Source organism: Phocoena phocoena, chromosome 2 (genome assembly GCF_963924675.1).
Source record: "Phocoena phocoena chromosome 2, mPhoPho1.1, whole genome shotgun sequence".
NCBI classification, from domain to species: domain Eukaryota; kingdom Metazoa; phylum Chordata; class Mammalia; order Artiodactyla; family Phocoenidae; genus Phocoena; species Phocoena phocoena.
The window spans coordinates 32698923-32719590 of NC_089220.1; the positions used below are offsets into that span (position 1 = coordinate 32698923).

Sequence of the window (20668 nt, forward strand, 5' to 3'; positions counted from 1 at the left end):
GCAATTAGGAGTCTCTTTCCAAGATGCAGGTGTAATTATGTGTAAACTAGTACCTGATTCCTGCATCCACCCTACCCCCACCCCTCAACCCTCAGCTGAAATCAAATAAAACCTCTCCCATTGTTCTCAGGAGACACCGTCCTAACATCCTATGGGACCCCATGCCCCTGCGGTAATGCTGACCTCTGGCACCCCTCTCTTCTCCTCCTGCACCAGCCCCAGTGGCCATTTTCCAGTGGCTTGAGCAGGCCTTCGTCCCTGACCCCTGGGGCCTCTGATATTTTCTTTCCTCTGCTTGGGCGGCACCACCCTCCCGACCATCCCGGACCCCACACACGTGCGTTGGGTACCGTCCATCTCGGTTTGCACCTGTTGTTCTGATGTATTTATTAACAGCGCCTACCTTTGTTTACAAGTGCCCCAGTTTGGATGATAAACTTTGTGGTCCCCCTTTCACATTTACAATCTCTTCATCTAATTAAAATTCCTCAGCTTTAAAAATTCACTGACTTCCTCAAAGTAGTGGTCAGACATACACCCTGGACCAGGTTAGGGACCCGTTTTAGCCTCATGCCTTCAGAACTTTTCCTGTATGCAGTGAAGCTCGGCTTGCAAATATATACTTACTGATATGAGTTTTTGATTAACATTTGTCATCCTTGTTAGACCACAGGGTCCTTGATTTAAGGGACGATGTCTTGGGCTTCCCTGGTGGCGCAGTGGTTAAGAATCCACCTGCCAATGCAGGGGACATGGGTTCGAGCCCTGGTCCGGGAAGATCCCACATGCCGCGGAGCAACTAAGCCCGTGCGCCACAACTGCTGAGCCTGTGCTCTAGAGCCCGTGAGCCACAACTACTGAGCCCATGTGCTACAACTACTGAAGCCTGTGTGCCCGGAACCCGTGCCCCACAGCAAGAGAAGCCACGGCAGTGAGAAGCCTGCGCACCACAATGAAGAGTAGCCCCCGCTCGCCTCAACTAGAGAAAGCCCGCACCCAGCAACGAAGACCCAACACAGCCAAAAAAAAGAATAAATAAAATAAATTTTAAAAAAGTTAATAAATAAGGGACTGTGTCTTTACTTGCCCAAAATGTGACCCCAGTTCCTGACACAGTGAGTGCCTAGTAAGAATTTACTGAATGAGTGAGTGAATGAACGAATGAATGGATTTACCTTCTCCTGCTTACTGGCAGGAGCCTGGAGCCTGCGTGGGTCAGGAGCATGGGCAGCGGCCTGCCTGGAGGGAAGCTGCTGCCATCGAGCCAATCCAAGCCCAAACAAGCCGGTTGCCCACGCCCTGGCATACACACCCCCTGACTTGGCTGCCCCTATAATTATTCATGACCTCTCTCAACGGGCCTTGTGTTTGGAAAGCCAAAAGAGACAAGAGTTCAAACCCTCTTTCCACCTCCCCAAAACTGAGACTTAGGAGAAAGAGTTGCCTGGCCCATTCTGAATCTCTAGGGAGCCACAAGGTCCAGGACCTTCTCGCATGGCTGGATATGAGTGCTGGCGTGATTCTCACCCAGTGTCCTGGGCGGCCCTCCCCAGTCCAGGCCCAGGGACTGCTTGGGGACAGGTAGCTGCACACGTCCCCGTGTGGTTCTCGGCAGACCTGGGACTGGTGCTGGCCGATTCCTCATTACTCTCCAGCCTGAGCAAAGGTGGAAGGCTTACCTGGAAGAGCCGCAGCCCCCAGCATAGTGGAAAGGGCCCATACATTGGCATCCTGTGGACCCCAGTTCAGATCTCAGCTCTGCCTCTCACTAGCTGTGTGGCTAGGAAGGTTGCTCCCACTCACCCTCGCTTTCCTCCCCTAACGCAGGATTGTTGAGTGGATTTGCTGAGATGGTGCATGCCTCACCCAGTGGTGATAACAGCCCACGTCTTTGAGCAACTCCAAGATCTTATTCCTTCTCTCTTCCCCTCCCCTTGGGGCTCCCAGAGGTCCACTTTGCCTTCCGTGTCCCCATCTTGGAGTTGAGGGCTTAACACAGTACCTTCCTCTGGAACAAGGTTAGGGGGAGGCTGCGGTGCCCTTGGGCAGCCCGTGTTCTCTGCGGCCCCCTCTCCCACTCACCGCACACTTTCTGAGCTTAAGCCCGGTGCTGGGAGACAGAACGGGTGTGGATCTCCAAGCTCCCAGGAGGCTGTGAACACACTCACCCACAGACAGGAGCCCCGTGTCCCACCCCATCCCAGCAGTTAGTTGGCCAGATCTGCCTACAGCTGCACTTCTTCCCATCCTTCTGGAAATGAGGAAGTTTCCACAGACATGTTTCTATTCCTTAGCCTCTGCTCCCTGCTCCTGATTCCCCTGGTGCCCTGTCCCTTGAGCCGGGCTGGCCGTGCTGAGGTGTTGGTCAGCCACCTGGCCAGCAGGCCCGCTGCGCTGGGCTGCCGACGCCCCAGGTCGCTGATGGGTCTTACTGGAGGCTGGGGGTGCAGGGACGGTGTTGGGCCACGTCCGCCTGGGCCTGGGTGGGGATTTTCATGGCCCACAGGTTGCCTGTGATTCCTTCAGAAAAGGGTTTTGGGGTTTCTGTGCCGCTCTATAATGTGCTGATCTGTGTCTGTATTTTGGGAGAAGAAACTTTATTTTCCTGGACCTCAGGTGAAGAGAATTGGCTTAATGAGGCCCCTCAGCTCATGGCCCACTTGTGGGTCCACCCACGTGAGGCCACTGTGCGTCCATCACGTTTCACCCCACAGTCTCGCTACAATGGGCACGTAGGGGGTCCCCAACCCCTTCCCTGCCAACACAGATAACGGAACGATGAACATTCTCCCATGGACCCCCGGGTTCACCATGTGAGGATTTCTTTGAGAGGAGATTTCCCGGGTGGCTTGTTGGGCAGGTACGTGATGAATTTCATGATGTCGTGCTGGCTTGCTCTCCAGCATGGCTGCACAGCCCACCCTTCCAGCCAGGCATGAGGGCTGCTGGATTCCTCTACCACAGCGACATTTGGGGTAATCACCTCTCTAATTGTTTACCAGTCTCTTAGGCGTAAAGGACAAATTATTGTTTTGTTTTTGTTTTTTGTGGTACGCAGGCCTCTCACTGTTGTGGCCTCTCCCGTTGCGGAGCACAGGCTCAGGACGCGCAGGCCCAGCGGCCATGGTTCACGGGCCCAGCCGCTCCGCGGCATGTGGGATCTTCCCGGACCGGGGCATGAACCCGTGTCCCCTGCATCGGCAGGTGGACTCTCAACCACTGCGCCACCAGGGAAGCCCCAAATTATTGTTTTATATGCAACTAAGGAGGAACTCTTAAATGCCAGGCCTCTCTGTTCCCTTCCTCCATTCAGAGTTCCTGGAACCAGAAACTTCCTCTTAGGCATGGGGTGATTGCTGTCATGACTGAGAGTCATGGAGGTTCTCTGCAGAAAGCCCCCCACTCCCCAGGGAGTGGCGGTTTATAGGGAGTCTGTTAATGCCCCAACCTCCCCACCCCCACCCAGAGTGCACATCACTCGTGGGATTCCTTGTGGCTGGCGATGCTTACACAGCTGCTGGATTCTGAGGTTGTGCCCCCTGCTGCCTGCTTTCTGCTTCCGCTCTGGCATCCTGAAGGCTCTGGGTTCCCTGGAGCTTTGACCTTTCCTTTGGGAGGCTGCGAGTCTTCCTGCATTCCGGTGTGAGGTCATGTGGCGGTCCCTCAGGAGGGAGGTGGATGACATCATAGCACTGGCATGGGGTCTGGGCTGAGGTCGTCCTATTGAGCTTATGTCCTTGATTGGGTCAAGGAGCCTAGGGCCAGGGAACGCTGGAGCACAGTGCCAGCTGGTGCATGCTGACCCAGACTCAAGCACACACTGGGGATGAAGGCGACCTCTATAACCCCAGGATGGTGCCAGGTGACCACTTAGTACACATGGGCAATTCCATGGGCCCCAAGTATTTCTCTCTCACTCCTTTCCGTGAGCATCCTTTTTCGTTTCTTTCTTGTATTTTAATAATGAACTCTAGATATCATTAACAACTTACCATGTGCTTGGCTTTTTGCAAATGTTAGCTCATTGAAACCCCTTAATACCCCAGTGAGATAGGTATTAACCCCTTTTATAGGTGAGAAGACAGAGGTTCAGAAAGGTCAAGAACTTGCTCAGGTCCCAGTGTTACTAAGTGGCAGACACAGATCACATCCAAGTCAGTCGTCTGCGCCTAAACCCATCCTTGTAACCGTGGTCCTCAGTGGGATCTCTGGACCAGCAGCATCTGTACCACCTGGATTCTTGTGGGAAATGCAATTTCTCTGCCTGTCCAGAACTATGGAATCAGAAATCTGGGGGGATTCATAGATCTGTTTTAACGAGCCCTCCAGGTGATTTTGATGCACCTTCAAGTCTGAGAACCACCACATGGAGCTATTCTGCTCTCCTTTTTCTCCTTTATTTTTTCTGCCCTGCGCTTGTGTCATTGGGCCAGTCAGTGTAATCACAGACTTTGGGCCTTGGCTTCTCTTCATGGGTTTCATGCCCACTCTAAGAGGTACAGTGTATGTCCCTACTGGGTCTGGGGCCTCCAGGAACCCCTCCCAAGTCCCTGAAAGCATTTGATAGAGCTGATATCTCCGCTGCCTCCAGCTGCAAGCCTGGTGACAGTGGCCACCACGGGGGTCAGAGTTCCCAGCACTGTGCCAGAGGAGATGCCTCGAGAGGGCAGGGGTCCCAGCAGTGGACTGTGGGACAGGCCAGAACAGAAGCTCCAGTCCAGCAGGTTATTCGGGGACACAGAGAAGAGACCTGGAAATTTTCTTTATCCAAGCAGTGTCTCTTTCCTTCTTGCAAATTTGTAATAATGGTTTGGCCTCTGGAGAGGCCACATGGGGGGCTTGGAGCCTAGGCAGGACCCTTGTTCCCAGTCAGCAAATCATGCTCAGTAGAAATGACCCTGGCGAGAGGAGGGGAGCTAGCTGTACTTGATTTTACTTTTTGAGCCCCCACTATAAGTCAGGTATTGTGCTATTTGATTCTTCTCATAACCCCAGGAGGGGGCAGATTGATTATTCCCATTTCGCAGATGAGACCATCGAGGCTTCAGGCTGTGAAGTTGAGGGTCACAGCTCAACCATACAGAGAAGTCAGGTTAGATGCTCAAGGCAGCCAGACCACAGCTCCCCATACTTTATGAATACCAGGCTGGGCCAGATTCTTGTCATGCGGGGAAGTTCTCTGTGGGGTTGAGTGGCCCGTGGCTCTCAGCATTGTGCCAGAAAAACCAGATGACCTCACATGTGAATGACTTTTCCTTCTTTGGGGAAGGAATGTGTGGGCCGTTCCTGTGAGCTGCAGCCCACAAGACCTGTGTGCTGTCAGACCCACAAGGGCCAGGATCTGACTCCAGACATGGGGGAGGTGTCATAGGCAGGACCAACCTTGGGGTCGGCAGTGGGGAGCAGGCTGTTCTCACACTGGCCTCCGTAAGTAGTGTCAAGTGTGCCTAGGAGGAGCCAACAGGCCTTTGATGGTTAAGCAGATGTCCTGGGGCCGGACCTGCTCTTCAGAGTAACCACTCCCTAGGGAAGCATCGACAAGGCCAGTGGCACCTAAAGCCCACACAGTTCAGGCCTGGCTCGAGTGCTACATATGCCCAAAGATGAGACCAGACCTCCCACCTTGGAATCTTGGTCTCAGTTACCTCAGTACCTGGAGAGAGCGAGGGTCTGGGGCCTGCCTTTGAGCCTGGTTTCTTGCCAGTGGGCCAAATGGGTAAACAAAACAAAACAAAAACCCCTTGATAAAAGACTTAGTGGGGTTCTGGAATATTTTAGTTTTTTTTTTTTAATAATAGCTTTATTGAGATATAATTCACGTACTGTACAATTCACCCATTTAAAGTGTACAATGTAAAGTTTTTAGCATAGTCACAGATATGTGCGGCCATTACTGCAGTCAATTTTAGATCATTTTCATCACTTCTAAAAGAAACCCCATCCCCCTTAGCTATCACACCCCCGCCAGCCCTAAGCTACCACTACTCTATTTCTGCCTCTGTAGATACATTTTTGGGTTTTTAACATCCAGTGAGCACTTAGTCTGCATCTGGCACCGGGCTAAGCCTTCTGTTTTAGCTCACACAACCCTCCCTCAGGATAGCCGCACGGGGTAGACACTGTTTTTTGTCTTTGTCTTACTGATGTGGAGACTGAGTCTCAGCAAGTCCAGGATCCCAAAGGCCATAGTGACAGAGCCTGCCGAGGGCTGGACCATTGCTGTGGCTCTTTGGTCCCCAGGAGAGGCCAGGCTGTGGATGGTGGCAGACCGGTGGGGGCAGCACATGCTCCTTGGCCAGGAGCCGAGAGGACAGTCCTTGTTTCTTCACTGGAATCTGGTGCCACCTGACTTTTAAAACGGCCCTGAATTCTCTCAGGAGCTCCAGGTTCTGCCTGCACCTGCGGGAAGGCACTGGGGTGCTTTCCAAGGGCCTTGGTGAGAAGGGGTGCCTGGGCCTCGCGGAGGGGCTGGCAGCTCTCCTCTCTCCCACCAGGGTGTGGTCATTAGGTCAAATCACCTCCTAGAATGAGCCATTTGGCCACCTGTGCTTTGGCCTTGTGGCCTTGGCGACCCTCCGGGCATCTGGTGCTGTGTCTCCCGAAACGGGCTGCAGGTGGACATGAACCGAAAGCACAGGCCCCTGTTCCTCCCACTCCTGTTCTCACCCTGGCCAGGGGCTGGTCTCAGGGTTTCCTCACCAGTCAGTGGGAGAGAAATAACAGACCTCTTTCTTCCCACTTGTAGAGCTCTGTGAATGATTAACTTCGATTGAATAGAAAGGGAATAGGAAGTGAGAGCAGTAGGACAGAGGACAGTTATGAGGCTCCTGCCCTTTTCTGACGGCTGGCTATTTTGCTTCCGTTGCCCTCATTCTGACAACAACCCCACGAACTTGTGATATTATGTAGCCCCATTTGTCAGATGAAGTAATTGAGGCCTAGACAGGTTCATGAAAGCCACACAGCCACTGAGTGACAAAGGCCGACAGGATTAACGTTTTTTAAGCATCTGTTGTGAACAGAGCACCAGACCGCCTCTAAGTACATGAGATCTAATTTGGTCCTCTTTAATGCTGTGCCGTCATAGGTCTTGTTATCCCCATTTTACAGATGGGTATCCTGAGGCCGAGATTCAGAACCCTGTACAAAGAGACAGAGCTAATGAGAGGTGTAGGCCGGGGGCCCAGCTCTTAACAGTTACAAAGTCCAGCTCTTTTGGGAGCCTCCAGCCACCTGCCTCTGAGTTTCCAGGGCCCCAACATTCGCATGGTTTTGGGGGCCAGCGGTTAGAGAGGTGCCCTTTCAGAGCAGAGGAAACCGCCTGGTGGTTCAGCACCACTCCCAGGGGTGGAAAGTAAACAGATCTGGGTGGAGATATTCTTGAGGACTCTGCTTTTCATCTGTGAGTGAACCAGCTGACTGCTTGCTTTGAAAGGCTGGCAGCCAGCCCTTGATAAGTTAACCAGATACTTCTATTTATGTTACCGGAACACTGGGCATCTGAGATCACTGCTGGCAGGCCTTTGCTTAGACAAACCACCCAGTGCCTACGCCCTGGCCAGGCTGGCCACGTGCGGGGATCAGAGGGACTCCACGGTGGCCTGAGGGAGAGAGAGTGCTCCCTGGCTGGTCCACAGTGACCTCCCCCGGGCCAGCAAATGCTGCAGAGACCTTGGCCCTGAGCTCTCAAGGGGCCCTGGCCTGACGCTTGCGCGTGGTGGCCAAGAGTGGGAGAGGAGGGTGGGCTGTGACTGACAGCCATGGCAGGGCGCCCGCCCAGAAGGGTGTGGAGATCGCAGGGCCACTGAACTGATTTCTCAGTTGATGAGCCTAGACCAGGACCAGGGTCCTGGTTGCTGTACTCCAGGGAGGGGAAGTCATCCGATGAGAAGCCAGCTTGTACAGGAAGCCCTGTACCACCTTCAAGAGGCTTAGAAACTTGCTTGGGTTTTTCTGGGCCACTGGGCCAGGGGGTACTGCCCTTCATCTCCGCCCGCAGTTAGCAGTTTGCTGTCTGTTGGGGTGGACACGTGGGTGTAACTGCTGCTTTATCTTCATGTCCTGGTCCCTAATTATGACTTTACTTATAATAGTTTACACTGACAAGGCACTTCAAAGTTTTTCACAACCCTTTCTCAGTATGATATTTTCTTCTATTACTAATTCTTTTAAACAGATGGAAGAATTTTTCCTTTTTCATCTTTTCCTATTCTTTTAAAATTTGAAAACATTTGTTTTTTCCCCCCGAGAATTCATGGGCCCTGACCCCCTCCATCCCAAGTAATCCCAGAGAAATGGGAAGTTCCCTCTATCCCATCCAGAGGTCTGACTCAGCAGATAAACATATACACAGACTTTTCTTAGATTTGCATGCCTTTTTGTTTGTTTGTTTTAACAGATAATGACTGCACACGGTATAAAATTCAAAGGAAACAAAAGGGTATTCTGTGACAAGAAAACGCCCCACCCTCCCCTGTCAGGAGCCTCCTAGCTCCCCTCCCTGGAGGCAGCCACCGTGCCAAGTCCTGTGTGTCCTTCCAGGGATATTCTGGCACAAAGCTTTTATGGACTGTCCAGCAAACTAATAACAGGTGTCTTTTGGTGAGGGGTAGGCAGTCTTGAGACCGAAACCCGGATCATGCGTTGAGCCACTGAGGTGAAACCGCCCCTGTGGGATTTATTGGCCTCTGACAAGGAGCAGAGCCCATCCATTGCAATCAGCCCTACGTGGGAGCTGAAGATTGACCCTGGGTGCGCTACTTGGCTGTGTCTTTTACCTTTGCACGTTTACGATGGGACGAGTTGCTGGGCTCTGACCTGCAGGGTCCGGGACTCATTTGGGGTTACACAGCTGGAAGGGGTTGAGGTGATACATATGCGGTCACACGCATGCCTGGCTGAGCCAGGGCAGAGCCCAGGTTTCCTGACCCCTGTGCTCTGAACAGTAACTCCCCTGGAGTGAACCGGGGCTGGTGTCGAGTGTCAGGATCCCAGGGGAGCAGGAGGATGTGTGTGCCTGGGAGAGGTGTGGTCAGCCTGCGAGCCTGGGGCCTGGTGGCCAGTGAGGTGGCAGTGCTGTTTCCCCCACCCGCTGAGCCGGCCTCATTTTGGCTGCTGGTGGGTTGTCTTGTTTACTCAGGACCAATGGAGAGGTCAGCCAGGTGCGGATGGCCTGGCTTGTGCGCTGAGGGGAGTATGCGTCACAGAGGAGTGCTAGCAGGGAGAAGGGCAGGGAGGAGATGGGGATTGCCAATCACATTTGCAGCCGGCTGGGCAAGGAAAGAAAGTCATTGCAATTCAGTTACAGGAGCACAGGCACTGCTTGCGTCAGGATGGGTTTTGTTTCCATCGTTTTCTCTCGTTCCTGTGATCGCTCACATGGTTTTAAGCCTGTGGTACATACAGTTTTGTATCCTGCGTTCTTGGTAATTACATATCAGCCTTTTCCCATAATAATGTATAGTTTCAGAACCCATCATTTTGGCCATCTAGTGTTCCATTAAGTGGATGAACCATAATTTATTTAACTAATACTTTATTAATAGAATTTGGGGCTATTTCTAATTGTTTCCTCTCCGGTAATGCTGGCGAGGATGTCTTTGTGCCCATGAACCTTCTCTTTCTTGAGCGATATTTACCCAGGATAGTGTCCCAGCATTAGGCTAAAGGTTACGCCCGTTTTAGCTCCCCTCGGCGGGTTGCCTTCCACCGGAGTTGTACTGAATCAGCCAACCTGCTGTGACGTGTTGCGGCTTGGCCACCGTACCCACCCTCTGATGGGAATTAGCAGAAACTTATTTTTGCAGATGTAATAAATGAAAATTGGTACCTTCGTTTGAACTCACAAAACATGGTGGTGTGTGTGCACGTGTGTGTGTGTATGGGGGGACGCACATCTGGTTGTCGTCCCTGGTGACAGGGGTGGGTCCTTGATCAGCCCAAACGAGGAGAGCTCCTGTGGCCCCTCGCGGAAAGTTCTCTCAGTTTTTGCCTGCAGATTCCCCGATGGCAGATGCCGGTGGCCGTCTGCGAGGAATGTGAACCGTGCTGGGCACAGCTGTCTGCTCGCGTTAACACACCATTCGTTCCTGTGTGGTGACTCTTTTGTTAGGAGACTTAGAAAGTTTTCACGTTTTCCCACTGTGGAACCAGAGACCCCGTCAGTCTTAATTCAGATTTAGCCTGCCCCTATCTTTTGAGGGGCTGTCTTATTTTTAAGTTGGACCAGCATTTAAAAATGAGAAGACTCACATCAAAGTCCAGATTTCTGGCTCCTTTTCATTGGAGGTCTGGCACCTGAGGACGCACGTTCCCATATGAGCCAAGGAGAGACGCCTCCCGTCCCCTCACCACACCTGCCCTGATACCGAGATTGTGTTCTAACTGCCATTATCACCGTGTATGCTCGGGACCAGTTCTCTGTGCCCATGTTGCTCTCCTGAGTGGAACCCCAAAGGATAGCCCGAGAAGGCCACTGTTTCAAGAGAAATCCATGAGCGCACATGGAGGCAAGGGCGCTCGCCAGTCCCACTTTCCGTACACTTTCCCCTTTGGCCTTTTATTAAACCTCTTGTGGCTTAGTTTTCTCATCTGTAAAACGGGGAAAATAATAGCACCTGCCTTGTAATGTAGTTTTGAAGACTGAGTTACAGGGGGTAAAGCCCTCAGAAGAGGGTCTAGCAAGAGCAAGTACTCAACAGATGTTAGGTACTGCCGTTATTATTATGATTATTATTAATGGCGTATATGCTTGTCTTCTCCAGACTAGAGTCTCAACCAGGGGTGATTTTTGGTTGTCACAACTTGAGGTGGAGGATGTTACCTGCATTTAGTGGGTAGGGTCCAGGAATGCTGCTAACCATCCTATCTATGATGCATAAGACGGGCCCCAAACCCTTAACAAAGAAGTAACTAACCCAAAATATCAATGGTATTGAGGTTGAGAAACCCTGCTCAGACATTTGAGTGTGTGACTCTTGGTCTAACTGAACTCTTCAAACACATCTCTAACCCAACTTTTCAAGGGCTACCTTGGGCTCTCGAAGAATCAGCATTATAAGGGACCTACTTAGCTCAGCCCCCAGGGGGAGCTTGAATCCTCTCCCAGCACCCTCACCAAACACGTGCCTTTGGTGGGTAATGCAGTGTATACCCAGTGTTTGGTCTGTTCTTTATTACATTGAACTCTAGTCTTCCCTGCAGCTTCCTATCCTTGATCCTAATAATAGTAGCTACCATTTATTGAGCCTTATGTGTGGGTGATTGTACTTAGCACTTGCCATGTGTTGCTGCACTGATCCACACCACCCTTCGAGGCAGGTTCTATTATTATACCCATTTTACAGATGTGGAGATTGAGGGTTGGAGAAGTGACATCACTTGCCCAAGTTTACTCAGGGCCAGAGATGGGATTAGATCCAGGTGAGTCTTGCTCTAGAATCCACGTTCCTCACCATTACTGCCTGCCTTGTTCTGCCCGGGGCTGCACTCAACAAGTTTATTCGCTTGTCCATGGGAGGGTCTTTCAGATATTTAGGATGAGTCCCTGAGTCCACTCTTCTCTCTTCCTGGTCAAAGAGCCCCAGTTCCCAGAATTCTCCTCAAAGACATGTTTCTGATCTGCTTACCATCCAGAACGATCTCCCACCTCTGGACAACCAGCTACCTGCCTCGGGGCTATGCTCCCTTTGCCTCTCTCCATCATGCTGCCTCCAGAGAAGCTGCCCATCCCATGCCAGTTGATGGTCCATCAACTCAAGACTGTCTGTGCCAGTGCTGACCGGAGTCACCCAGGTTCCCTCTGGGTGGTGTTTTCACTTCACAGTGACCTGTTTTTCAGTGACATGCCACAAGATTCAGCCCACCTGTCTACCCTTGGTTCTGCTGTTCCCTTCTAGCACCCCACGCACACCTGCACCTGAAATCCACGTCATCCTGGTGGAGCAGAAAAGTATACGGGACTGGGAGTAAGGAAGGAGGCCAGGTTGTGAACATACCCAGCTCTGTGGCCTGGGACAAGTCACTCACCCTCTCTGGTCCATGTGTCCTCAGTTGTAAAGGGAGGGTTTTGGCTCAGGTGTGCCAAGCATCTCTTCCAGCTCTAACATTCTTTGATGACATGTGTTGGACAGCATGAACTTGTAATAGTTATCTCTAATTATTGTGGTACCAGTAATGATAGGTAATTATGGAGCAGGCACTGTGTTCCAGACCTTCTTTTCCGTGTTTGTTTTTTTTTTTTTTTTTTTTGCGGTACACGGGCCTCTCACTGTTGTGGCCCCTCCCGTTGCGGAGCACAGGCTCCAGACGCACAGGCTCAGTAGCCATGGCCCACGGGCCCAGCCGCTCCGCGGCATGTGGGATCTTCCCAGACGGGGGCACGAACCCGTGTCCCCTGCATCGGCAGGCGGACTTTCAACCACTGCGCCACCAGGGAAGCCCCTTTTCCGTGTTTTAAGTGGGTTATCTTATTGAATTCTCCACCAACCCCATGCTGTCATTACCCCACTTTACAGACTAAGGCAGAGCCATGTTGACTCACTTGCCCAAGGTTACCTACCACCTGGCTAGAAGCTGATGGACTGGGGTTTGCCTTGTCTTCTTCAGAGTGATTGAATCCTTCCAGGCTTTTGGATTCTTGCTCTGTGGAGTGATTTTTATTTTTAAATTAAAGAAATAAAAAAAAAGATTTTGGCCACACCTTGCGGCTTGTGGGATCTTAGTTCCCCAACCAGGGGTTGAACTCGTGCCCTTAGCAGTGAAAGCACGGAGTCCTAACCACTGGACTGCCAGGGAATTCCCTCTGTGGAGTGATCTTAAGCCAGTCCTGTGATCTTCCTGTGCTCAGCATATTGTGTTTTAACCACTCCCTCCTCCCACCAAGGTCAAGACTCTGAATGCCACTTGACTTCAAAAACTCAGCACCTGTGTCATGCTTATGGGGTAATCCTCTGTACCCCAGATCCCAGCTGAGTGATTATTCAGACACCTTTTAGAATCTAAAATTTAGATAATAATGATGACGGTAGTGACTACTTCTTACACACTTAATGTATTTCAAACACATTAATATTATATTATCATTATTAATATAAATTAACAATATTAATATGTTAACATTATCATTTTTCCTAGTTTTTTCGGTTGTGGTAAAATACACTATATTATTATTTAATCTTCATTGCAGTCCTGCCTGGAAGGTGCTGTTGTCTCTAGTTGACAGTGTGAGAACTGAGGCTCAAAGAGGCCTGTGTGGCTGGAGTCGCATTCTAGTGCATATGAGCTGGGGAGCAGGGAGAACGTGTTCTCAAAAGACACTTGCCTTCTCAGCACATTTTAAAGGAAATATAGGGAATTCCCCGGTGGTCCAGTGGTTAGGATTCGGCGCTTCCAGTGCCTGGGGCCTGGGTTTGATCCCTGGTTGGGGAACTAAGATCCTGTAAGCCACTTGCGGCAGCCAAAAAAAAAGGAAATATATGGATATGATACTTGTTAAAGATATAATAGAAAGCCCTTAGAGGATTCTGTGTGAAAGCGGGACTGTGAGACCCACAGAGAAGGTAGACAAAGATGCTTCTCTCTCCATCAACTCCATGGACCTTGGCCCAGCTCAAGTGTCCTGTACTCCCTCACCCCCTGTTGGGTTGGAGCCTGGCCTGGCCCATTTGTAACCTTGGGCTACAGTACTGGATAGTTAAACTGTGTCTCCTTAAAATCACCTTTATGCCAGATTAAACATGGGTAGATGCTTCAAGGTCAGTGAGAAGTTGAACAGGAGTCTGGGTTCTCTGCCAGCCCCTCCCTCTCTGTCCAGGGCCTTCCGAGGCTGTGCAGTGGGGCTGGAGGTAGGTGAAGTGCGGAGAGAGGCTGCTGAGAAGAGAGCTAAGCTAGCCCTCAGTGTAGCTCTGGGAGCATTTCCAGCATGGTGCCCAGGCCCTTTTTCCTGAGACCTGTCTGCACACCCGAGCTCATTCTGCAAGAGTGGGTCTACGGAAGGACCATCAGTTCCTCCTATCTCCTTAGGCAGTGAGCCACAGCAAGGATCCCCTGACGGGGCTCTTGGGGCAAGCGGAAGGTCGGATAGGGCAGGGCCTGGTTGGGAGTGAGGCAACAAGATGCTACCTGCCCTTTATTTGAATGAGGCTGGACCGTAACCCTGCTGGGGTAGCACTGCCCACCATGCTGGGGCATCTGGGCTGGAGGCCATGGGGCCAGGGTCTCTAGCCATGGGCATCCCTTGTGGCGGTTCGCTTTTCCTCCTGCTAAGGGGCAGGTATCCCCCTCTGTCATAATGTGGGAGCTCAGGCTTCAAGTCTAGGGCCTGCCTGTGCCGGAGGAGAGAGCGTGGCTGTGCGGTGTACGTGGAGGACCTCGCTCCTGACCCTGCTGCCTCCCCTGTCAGGCCCCGTCAGCCTCCTCTGCTGGGGATCCACAAGGCCATGGTCAAAGTCACAGGCTTTCTGCCCCCATACCGCAACTTGAGCCCCCTCCGCGTAACACATCAGCACCTGTTCAAAGAAAAAGAGTCCCCAGACACAAGCTGTCATCTTGGGAACACAGCGCAGCATGTGCCGGGGTGGAACCCAGGATGGAGCTTAGTGGCTGGAGGCTGGGGGAAGGGTGTGGGCTGGGAGCCTGGGGGACCGAGTCCTCTGAGCTCCTTCCCCCGGAGCTTCCAGGGGAGCTAGCTTTTCTCCTCCCTTCTACCATTTATGGAGCTCGTGTTACGTGGTAGGCACTTTATAAATATTTTCTAGTTAATCCGCCTGACTTTTATAGCGTGCTGTTACTATCCCTGTTTTGCTGCTAAGGGACCCGAGGTTTAGGGAGGTGAGTCGGCAGGTCTCACCTGCAGACTGGTAAAGAGTGGGTCTGAGCGCTGAACCGGATCTGGTGTCCCCCCAAGTGCATGTTCTTAATCACTGAGTTACCCTTTCCTCCATGACCTGAGCTTTGAGCTGCTTGCTGGGGAGGTGGCAGAGGCCCCTTCATAGCAGCCACCTGTAGGGGCCGGGAAGGGGGCTTGGGGTTTTAACCAAGTGCAGCCCCTGAGGCCTCAGAGGCAGGGCTTTGTGTGGGGAGTCTGAGCGAATACAGGTGCGTGTCAGCCTCCAGGGCTCTGGGACTGGCTTCTCCAGGAAATGGGGCTGGCTGCTTTCAACAGCACTTTTCCTCTTGCAAAAGTGGTACCTTTTTACCCACGTGGCCTCTTCCTCCTTTCTCTCACCCCATCCCCTCTCCATGACTGGGTGGTAAACAGTGAGATTTCACAGCCCCTCCAGCTGCGGGGGTCTGGGGATTCCCACCAGGACCCCGGCCCCACTGGACCTGAAAACTATCCCTTTGAGCTGCTGGGGTGACCCACTTCCTGCCAAGTCAGCAGAAAACCCCAGGCAGAAGCTGAGTGTGGGCCTGGGAGGGAGATGAGAGTAACGTGCTGTGGAAATGCAAGATGGTGATAAATGACCACCCCCCTCCATCAACGCACAGTGTGATGACACCCGGGCAGAAGTGCATATACAGGCACGTGACAGCTGGGAGAGAATAAGGAACTACAAACAAATTCATATTTATTTTAAAGATTTAAACATTCTTTAATCAAAAAATTTTACATCAAAAAATTGACAGCACAGTGAAAATAAAAACTAAGTAGCCTCTCATCCCCTGCTAGGTTTGCAATGCCAACACGAGAGGAAGGGGACCTGGTAGATACTCTTTCTTGCCCTGCTTCATCCCCTTTCCTCTGAGCTGTCTTCCTCTTCCAGAGGGTCTCTGAGAGCGCTGTTTGGCCCATCACCCCCCTGCACTGATACCATCCGGGTGTGGTTGGATCTTCCAGGACCCTCCCACTTTGCATCCGTTCTCACTTTTACATCCACTAGAATGTCCATTGCACAGGGCAAGGAATTGTGTTATTTTGTTCACTGCTGCATCTATGACTCTGTGCCCCGAGACTTTAGGGTGAGTCCAGGTGTGAAGCTGACCGGTGGCCACCATGCAGTGGGATACGGGCAATGATAAAGAGGGGTTGCAGGGTGCCGTGGGCTCACACATCAGCCCAGTGTGGCGGGTGGCTATCAGGAAAGCTTTCTGGAGGAGGTGATTTCTTAGCCCAGTCTTAGAAGAAGAGTGTGAGTTAGCCAAGCATGACATAAAGGACACTCCAGGCTGAGGAATCAGTGTATGTCCCCTGCCCACCCCCAAGCTGTGTGCCAGGCTTACGAAAGCTTTGGGACAGCACACGCACATCCCTCTTGTCTGTCGTGGGTGTGGGCTGGCCTACAGAGTGGAGCTGTGTTTGCAGGGAGAGAGAAGTACCCTGTGTTGCTGAGTTTCTAGTGAGATACGATTTAAGAATGAAGCCCAGTGTTGGAGGGGTGTCATAGTGCGGCCCCCTGTCCCCACCTCGTGTGGGATGCTGTCTCGCCTTCTTGCCCACAGGCTCGTCAACTGTTGGTTTATAAGCCTACATGGCCATTTCTTCTCCCCAGTACTCACTGCTGTGGCACTGCCCCCTTCTCCTGCCCATTTATTGCCACTTCACTTTGGAGTTCCCCAGGGCAAGAGGACGTGGTGGTCGGGTCATGAGTCTGGTGACCTTTCCGAAGAGGGGGAGTATTTCCAGGGTGGTTGCTGCTGTTACGAGAAATAACACTGTCACCATTGCCACTTTGCAGGACAGGTGGGGAGAGAGCTGGCTGGCCCTGCTGTGGGGGACTGAAGGTTGGCTTTTGAGCCCCCATGTAGTTGAGAGTACCATTTGGTGCAGAGGAGTCTTGAGTTGCCAAGGAATAGATTGGATCTAAAGTAAGAGAGCTCTTCTCTCTGTTTGTGACAGCTGGGGAGAGACACTTGCCCAAGTTCTGTTTGGATGGGCGAGCGAAATGGAAGTGCATGCTGTTTATTTCTCATGTTTGTTGAGTCACCCTGTTCCTTGTGGGAGCCACCAGAGGGTGCTGTTGGCGCAGGATAGCTTGGCCCGCTTGATGGTCGGCTTAATACAGAAGCTTCAAGGTTGCTGCTCTCTCCCCACAGATCAGAAAATTACAGCGCCGATGGTCTTTCATTTAGTCTTCTGACAGTCCCTTTTTGAAATTCTTGCTCTTACTTTTGCACTAAGATGCCTTCACCTCCCACCCCAAATACACACACATACACCATGGGGGTACTTACTTCTCTCTCTTTATTCTGACACTGCCCCTCTGAACTCTGTCCTCAACAAAACTGAATAATTTTCCTTTAGCTAGCTGCCAAATGGACAAGGATTTAATAAACTTATTTACCGTAAGGTGTTAATGAGGCTTAATACTTTACCCCTGGGGTACTCGACCTTGTAACTGTGAAGATCGAAACTAAGCCTTATAATCTAAGAGGTGAACTGCTAAGAATGGAATTGTGCCACTTCTCAGTGTGGGTGGGGATGATGTTTTGGGAAGAAGGTTGGGAGGGGAGCTGTTAAAGGAAGGTGCCCACCCATGCCACTGGCCCTGCAGGGTGGCCCCTCAGCTGTTGCCCTGCGATAAGGTGAAGGAGACTGCAGAACAGCCACGCTGAGAGGTTTTAGGGGCTCTGCTGTGTGGGTTTCTCACCCTTTATGGTTAGATGTCTTGACCAACAAGGATGACAACACCAGCCTGCCCAACATCTTACACAGAACAACTGGAAAAAGGGCGTGAGACAGACGGGTCCTAAGGGCCTCAGAGACCATGTGGCCTGTGGGAGAGACTGACCACTTGCTCTTCTTTCCTTTGCGCAGACGTTTACAGCATGGTGCAACTCCCACCTCCGGAAGGCAGGGACGCAGATCGAGAACATCGAGGAGGACTTCCGGGATGGCCTGAAGCTAATGCTACTGCTGGAGGTCATCTCAGGTGAGCTGGACCACTGGCCTTGGGAGAGCCAGAGCAGAGGTGCGGTGATGCCAGATGGGCGGGGCCTCCGTGGCCCAGGATCAGGCACTGCCCACTGGGTTCTGCCACTTTGGGGATGCTGCCCTGACACCTCTGCGTCTGCTCTGTCCTTGGTTATGGCTAGCTTTGGGTGTCTTGAAAAAAGTTGGGGGTGACGTGTGAATTCAGACCAGGAGACTGAGTTTGGTCCTGGCCCTGCTGCCAACTACCTGTGTGCCCTCGGACAAGTCACCGCCTTTCTGCCTCCGCATCCTCATTTGCATAAAGAGGGGTTTGAAGGATGGTCTCTGAGGTCTCTTCTCCAAATGCTAGGACTCTGGTCAAGAAAGCAACCATGGCTGACCATCTCCAAACACTGGCTCCACTGCTACCTATATCCAGGTGATTCCAGTCCCTTATCCAGCCCCCAGCTTGGAATTTGGGTGTCCAGATATCTGGAGGGACAGCTCCTCTCCAATGCATATCTCCTCTTTCTTATGAATACCTTTCCTCCATCATCCCTTAAAGGTTGGAGGTTCCGAGATTCTAGCCTTGGCTTATGCACTGGAGGATCTTGGCTGCTTTCTTCATTTTACCTTCCACTTTGCCGCCAGTCCTAGGCTAGTCTCAGTCCAGCCTTCTCCCTGGAGCCTCCTTTTAAATACTGAATCGCACTGGGCATCTTCCCCCACATGTGCCCCAGGGTTCAATGCCTTTGCTGTTTGGCATTCAAGTTTCATTCATTCTGTTTCCTTCTATTATCCTTCTTTTACCTCTGCTACCTCACGGTGTCAGTGCACCTGCGTCAGCTGTCACCTAGATAATGTCCAGAGGCCTTTGACCCCTCCTCCCAGCTTCTCCCTTCCCACCGCCCTCCGTTACCCACACGCATCCAGAGGGTCCATCCAACGGCCCAAATATGGTCACGCTGTTCCCTGCTTGAAACTTTTCATTGCCTCTCTGGGGCTTTGCGCCTGCAGCCCACATTCCTTAGCATAGCTAGCAGGATCCTTCATGAGCTGGCACCTGCTTTGTTTTCAACTAACTATTCCCAAAAATGTGTCAGACTTCAGACCCTCTGCCACATTGGGGGCACACGCAGTCCTCCCCAGATGGCACGCTCTCTGTTTTCTGTGCTTTTGCACAAGTTCCGACTGCCTTCCCCGACTCCCCATACTTGAAAATATTTTCATTGCAGGTGAAATCTGTGGGGTGGGGTGGGGCGTGTGTGTGTGTGGTAAGATATACGTAACATAAAATTTACCATTTTGATCGTTTTAAAATGTACACAGAGGCATTAAGTACATTCACATTGCTGTGCAACCATCACCACCATCCGTCTCCAGACTTTTTCAGCACTGTGGCTCCATACCATTCAATGCCAACTCCCCATTCCCTTCTCCCTGCCGCAGCCCCTGCCCACCACCATTCTGCTTTCTGTCTCTGTGAACTTGATTCACAGATTCTGTTCTAGGTTCCTCGTATTAGTGGAATCATAGTATTTGTCCTTTTGTGACTGGCTTATTTCATTTAGCATAATGTCCTCATAGTTCCTCCATGAAGTAGCATGTATGAGAATTTCCTTCCTTTTTAAGGCCAAATAATATTCCGTCGTGTATATATATCCCACATTTTGTTTATTAAGTCATCTGTCAATTCACACTTGAGTCGTTTCCACCTTTTGGCTATTGTGAATAATGCCGCTAAGAACATGGTGTACAGATATCTGTTCAAGTCTGTGCTTTCAGTTCTCTTGCGTATGTACCCAGAAGTGGAATTGCTGGGTCCTAGAGTAATTCTATATTTAATTTTTTTAGGAACTGCCATATGTTTTCCTCTGCTTTTTAGAGTGTCTTTCCCGACCTCTCTTCCAACATTTCTTAGTTTAAACAAACCAGGCATTGTTCTTTTTCATTCTTCAAAACTCAGCTTAGGCGTTTCCTCCAGGAAGGCTTCCCTGACTACCACCGCCCCCCACCCCCCACCCCCACTCGTGCTGTGAGTGGCTGCCCTCCTCTGGGCTCCTAGAACAGGCTGTTGATTCCTCTAGTGTGTCATTTGCCATGCAGCAGGATCATTTTTGGCTCATGTGTTTTCTCCCCACTGCTCACTGAGCCCCTTGGGGTGGGGACAGTCTCATCTGTATCCCAAGTGCTTAGACCTGTACTTGGCATGTAGGTGATGCTCAACAAATATTAGAGTGACTGACTGCCCGCTGGACTTTTCCGCATACCCACCAGATACTCTCACTGAACGGGCCGGCCTGTGCACATCTGTGGGGCGGGGAGAGATTGAGTCACCGAGATGTTGCCTTTTCCTCCTTGAGCGTTTCTGGAGATGGGTAGGATAACAGGAGAAAGGAAGAGGGTGCTCCCTGCAGAGGTCCTCTGAGTGTGGTCCCTGGACCACCCAGCAGAATCAGCAGGACTGCTTGGCCACATGCAGGTTCCCAGCCCACACCCCAGACCTCCTAAATCAGAAACTCAGGAAGCAGGGGAAGGGGACTGGACGTCTGCAGTTAGCAGGTCCTCCTGGTGGTTCTGTACTGATTGAAGTCCCAGAACCACTATCCTTGCTGCCTCCACTGTCTTGGAGAAGCCCCGTTCCAGCCAGTGTACGTGGCTGGTGGGCTGGCTGGCGAACTCAGGCTTAGCAGGACCTAAGGGCTGGGGCTCTAGCGGGAGCAGCCTTCTGGGGGCACGAGGTGTTGCCTCCATCCATCCTATCGGAGGGGAGCCCTGCGGCATCTCATCTGCTCAGGAGGGCGGTAGGGTTCCTTG

At 51.7% G+C, this 20668-nt stretch overlaps 1 protein-coding gene across 11 annotated transcripts in view; it reads left to right on the plus strand.

Moving 5' to 3' along the window:
• ACTN1 (actinin alpha 1) overlaps positions 1-20668 on the plus strand; it is a 95729-nt gene that overhangs the window by 35013 nt on the left and 40048 nt on the right. For 10 of the 11 annotated variants that reach the window (XM_065900251.1, XM_065900246.1, XM_065900233.1 and 7 more), the window contains exon 2: positions 17756-17870. The exons of the other annotated variant lie outside the window; for it this stretch is intronic. In XM_065900251.1, the coding sequence (XP_065756323.1) occupies positions 17756-17870 (115 nt within the window). The remainder of the gene's footprint in view (positions 1-17755; positions 17871-20668) is intronic. 11 annotated transcript variants of the gene reach the window in all.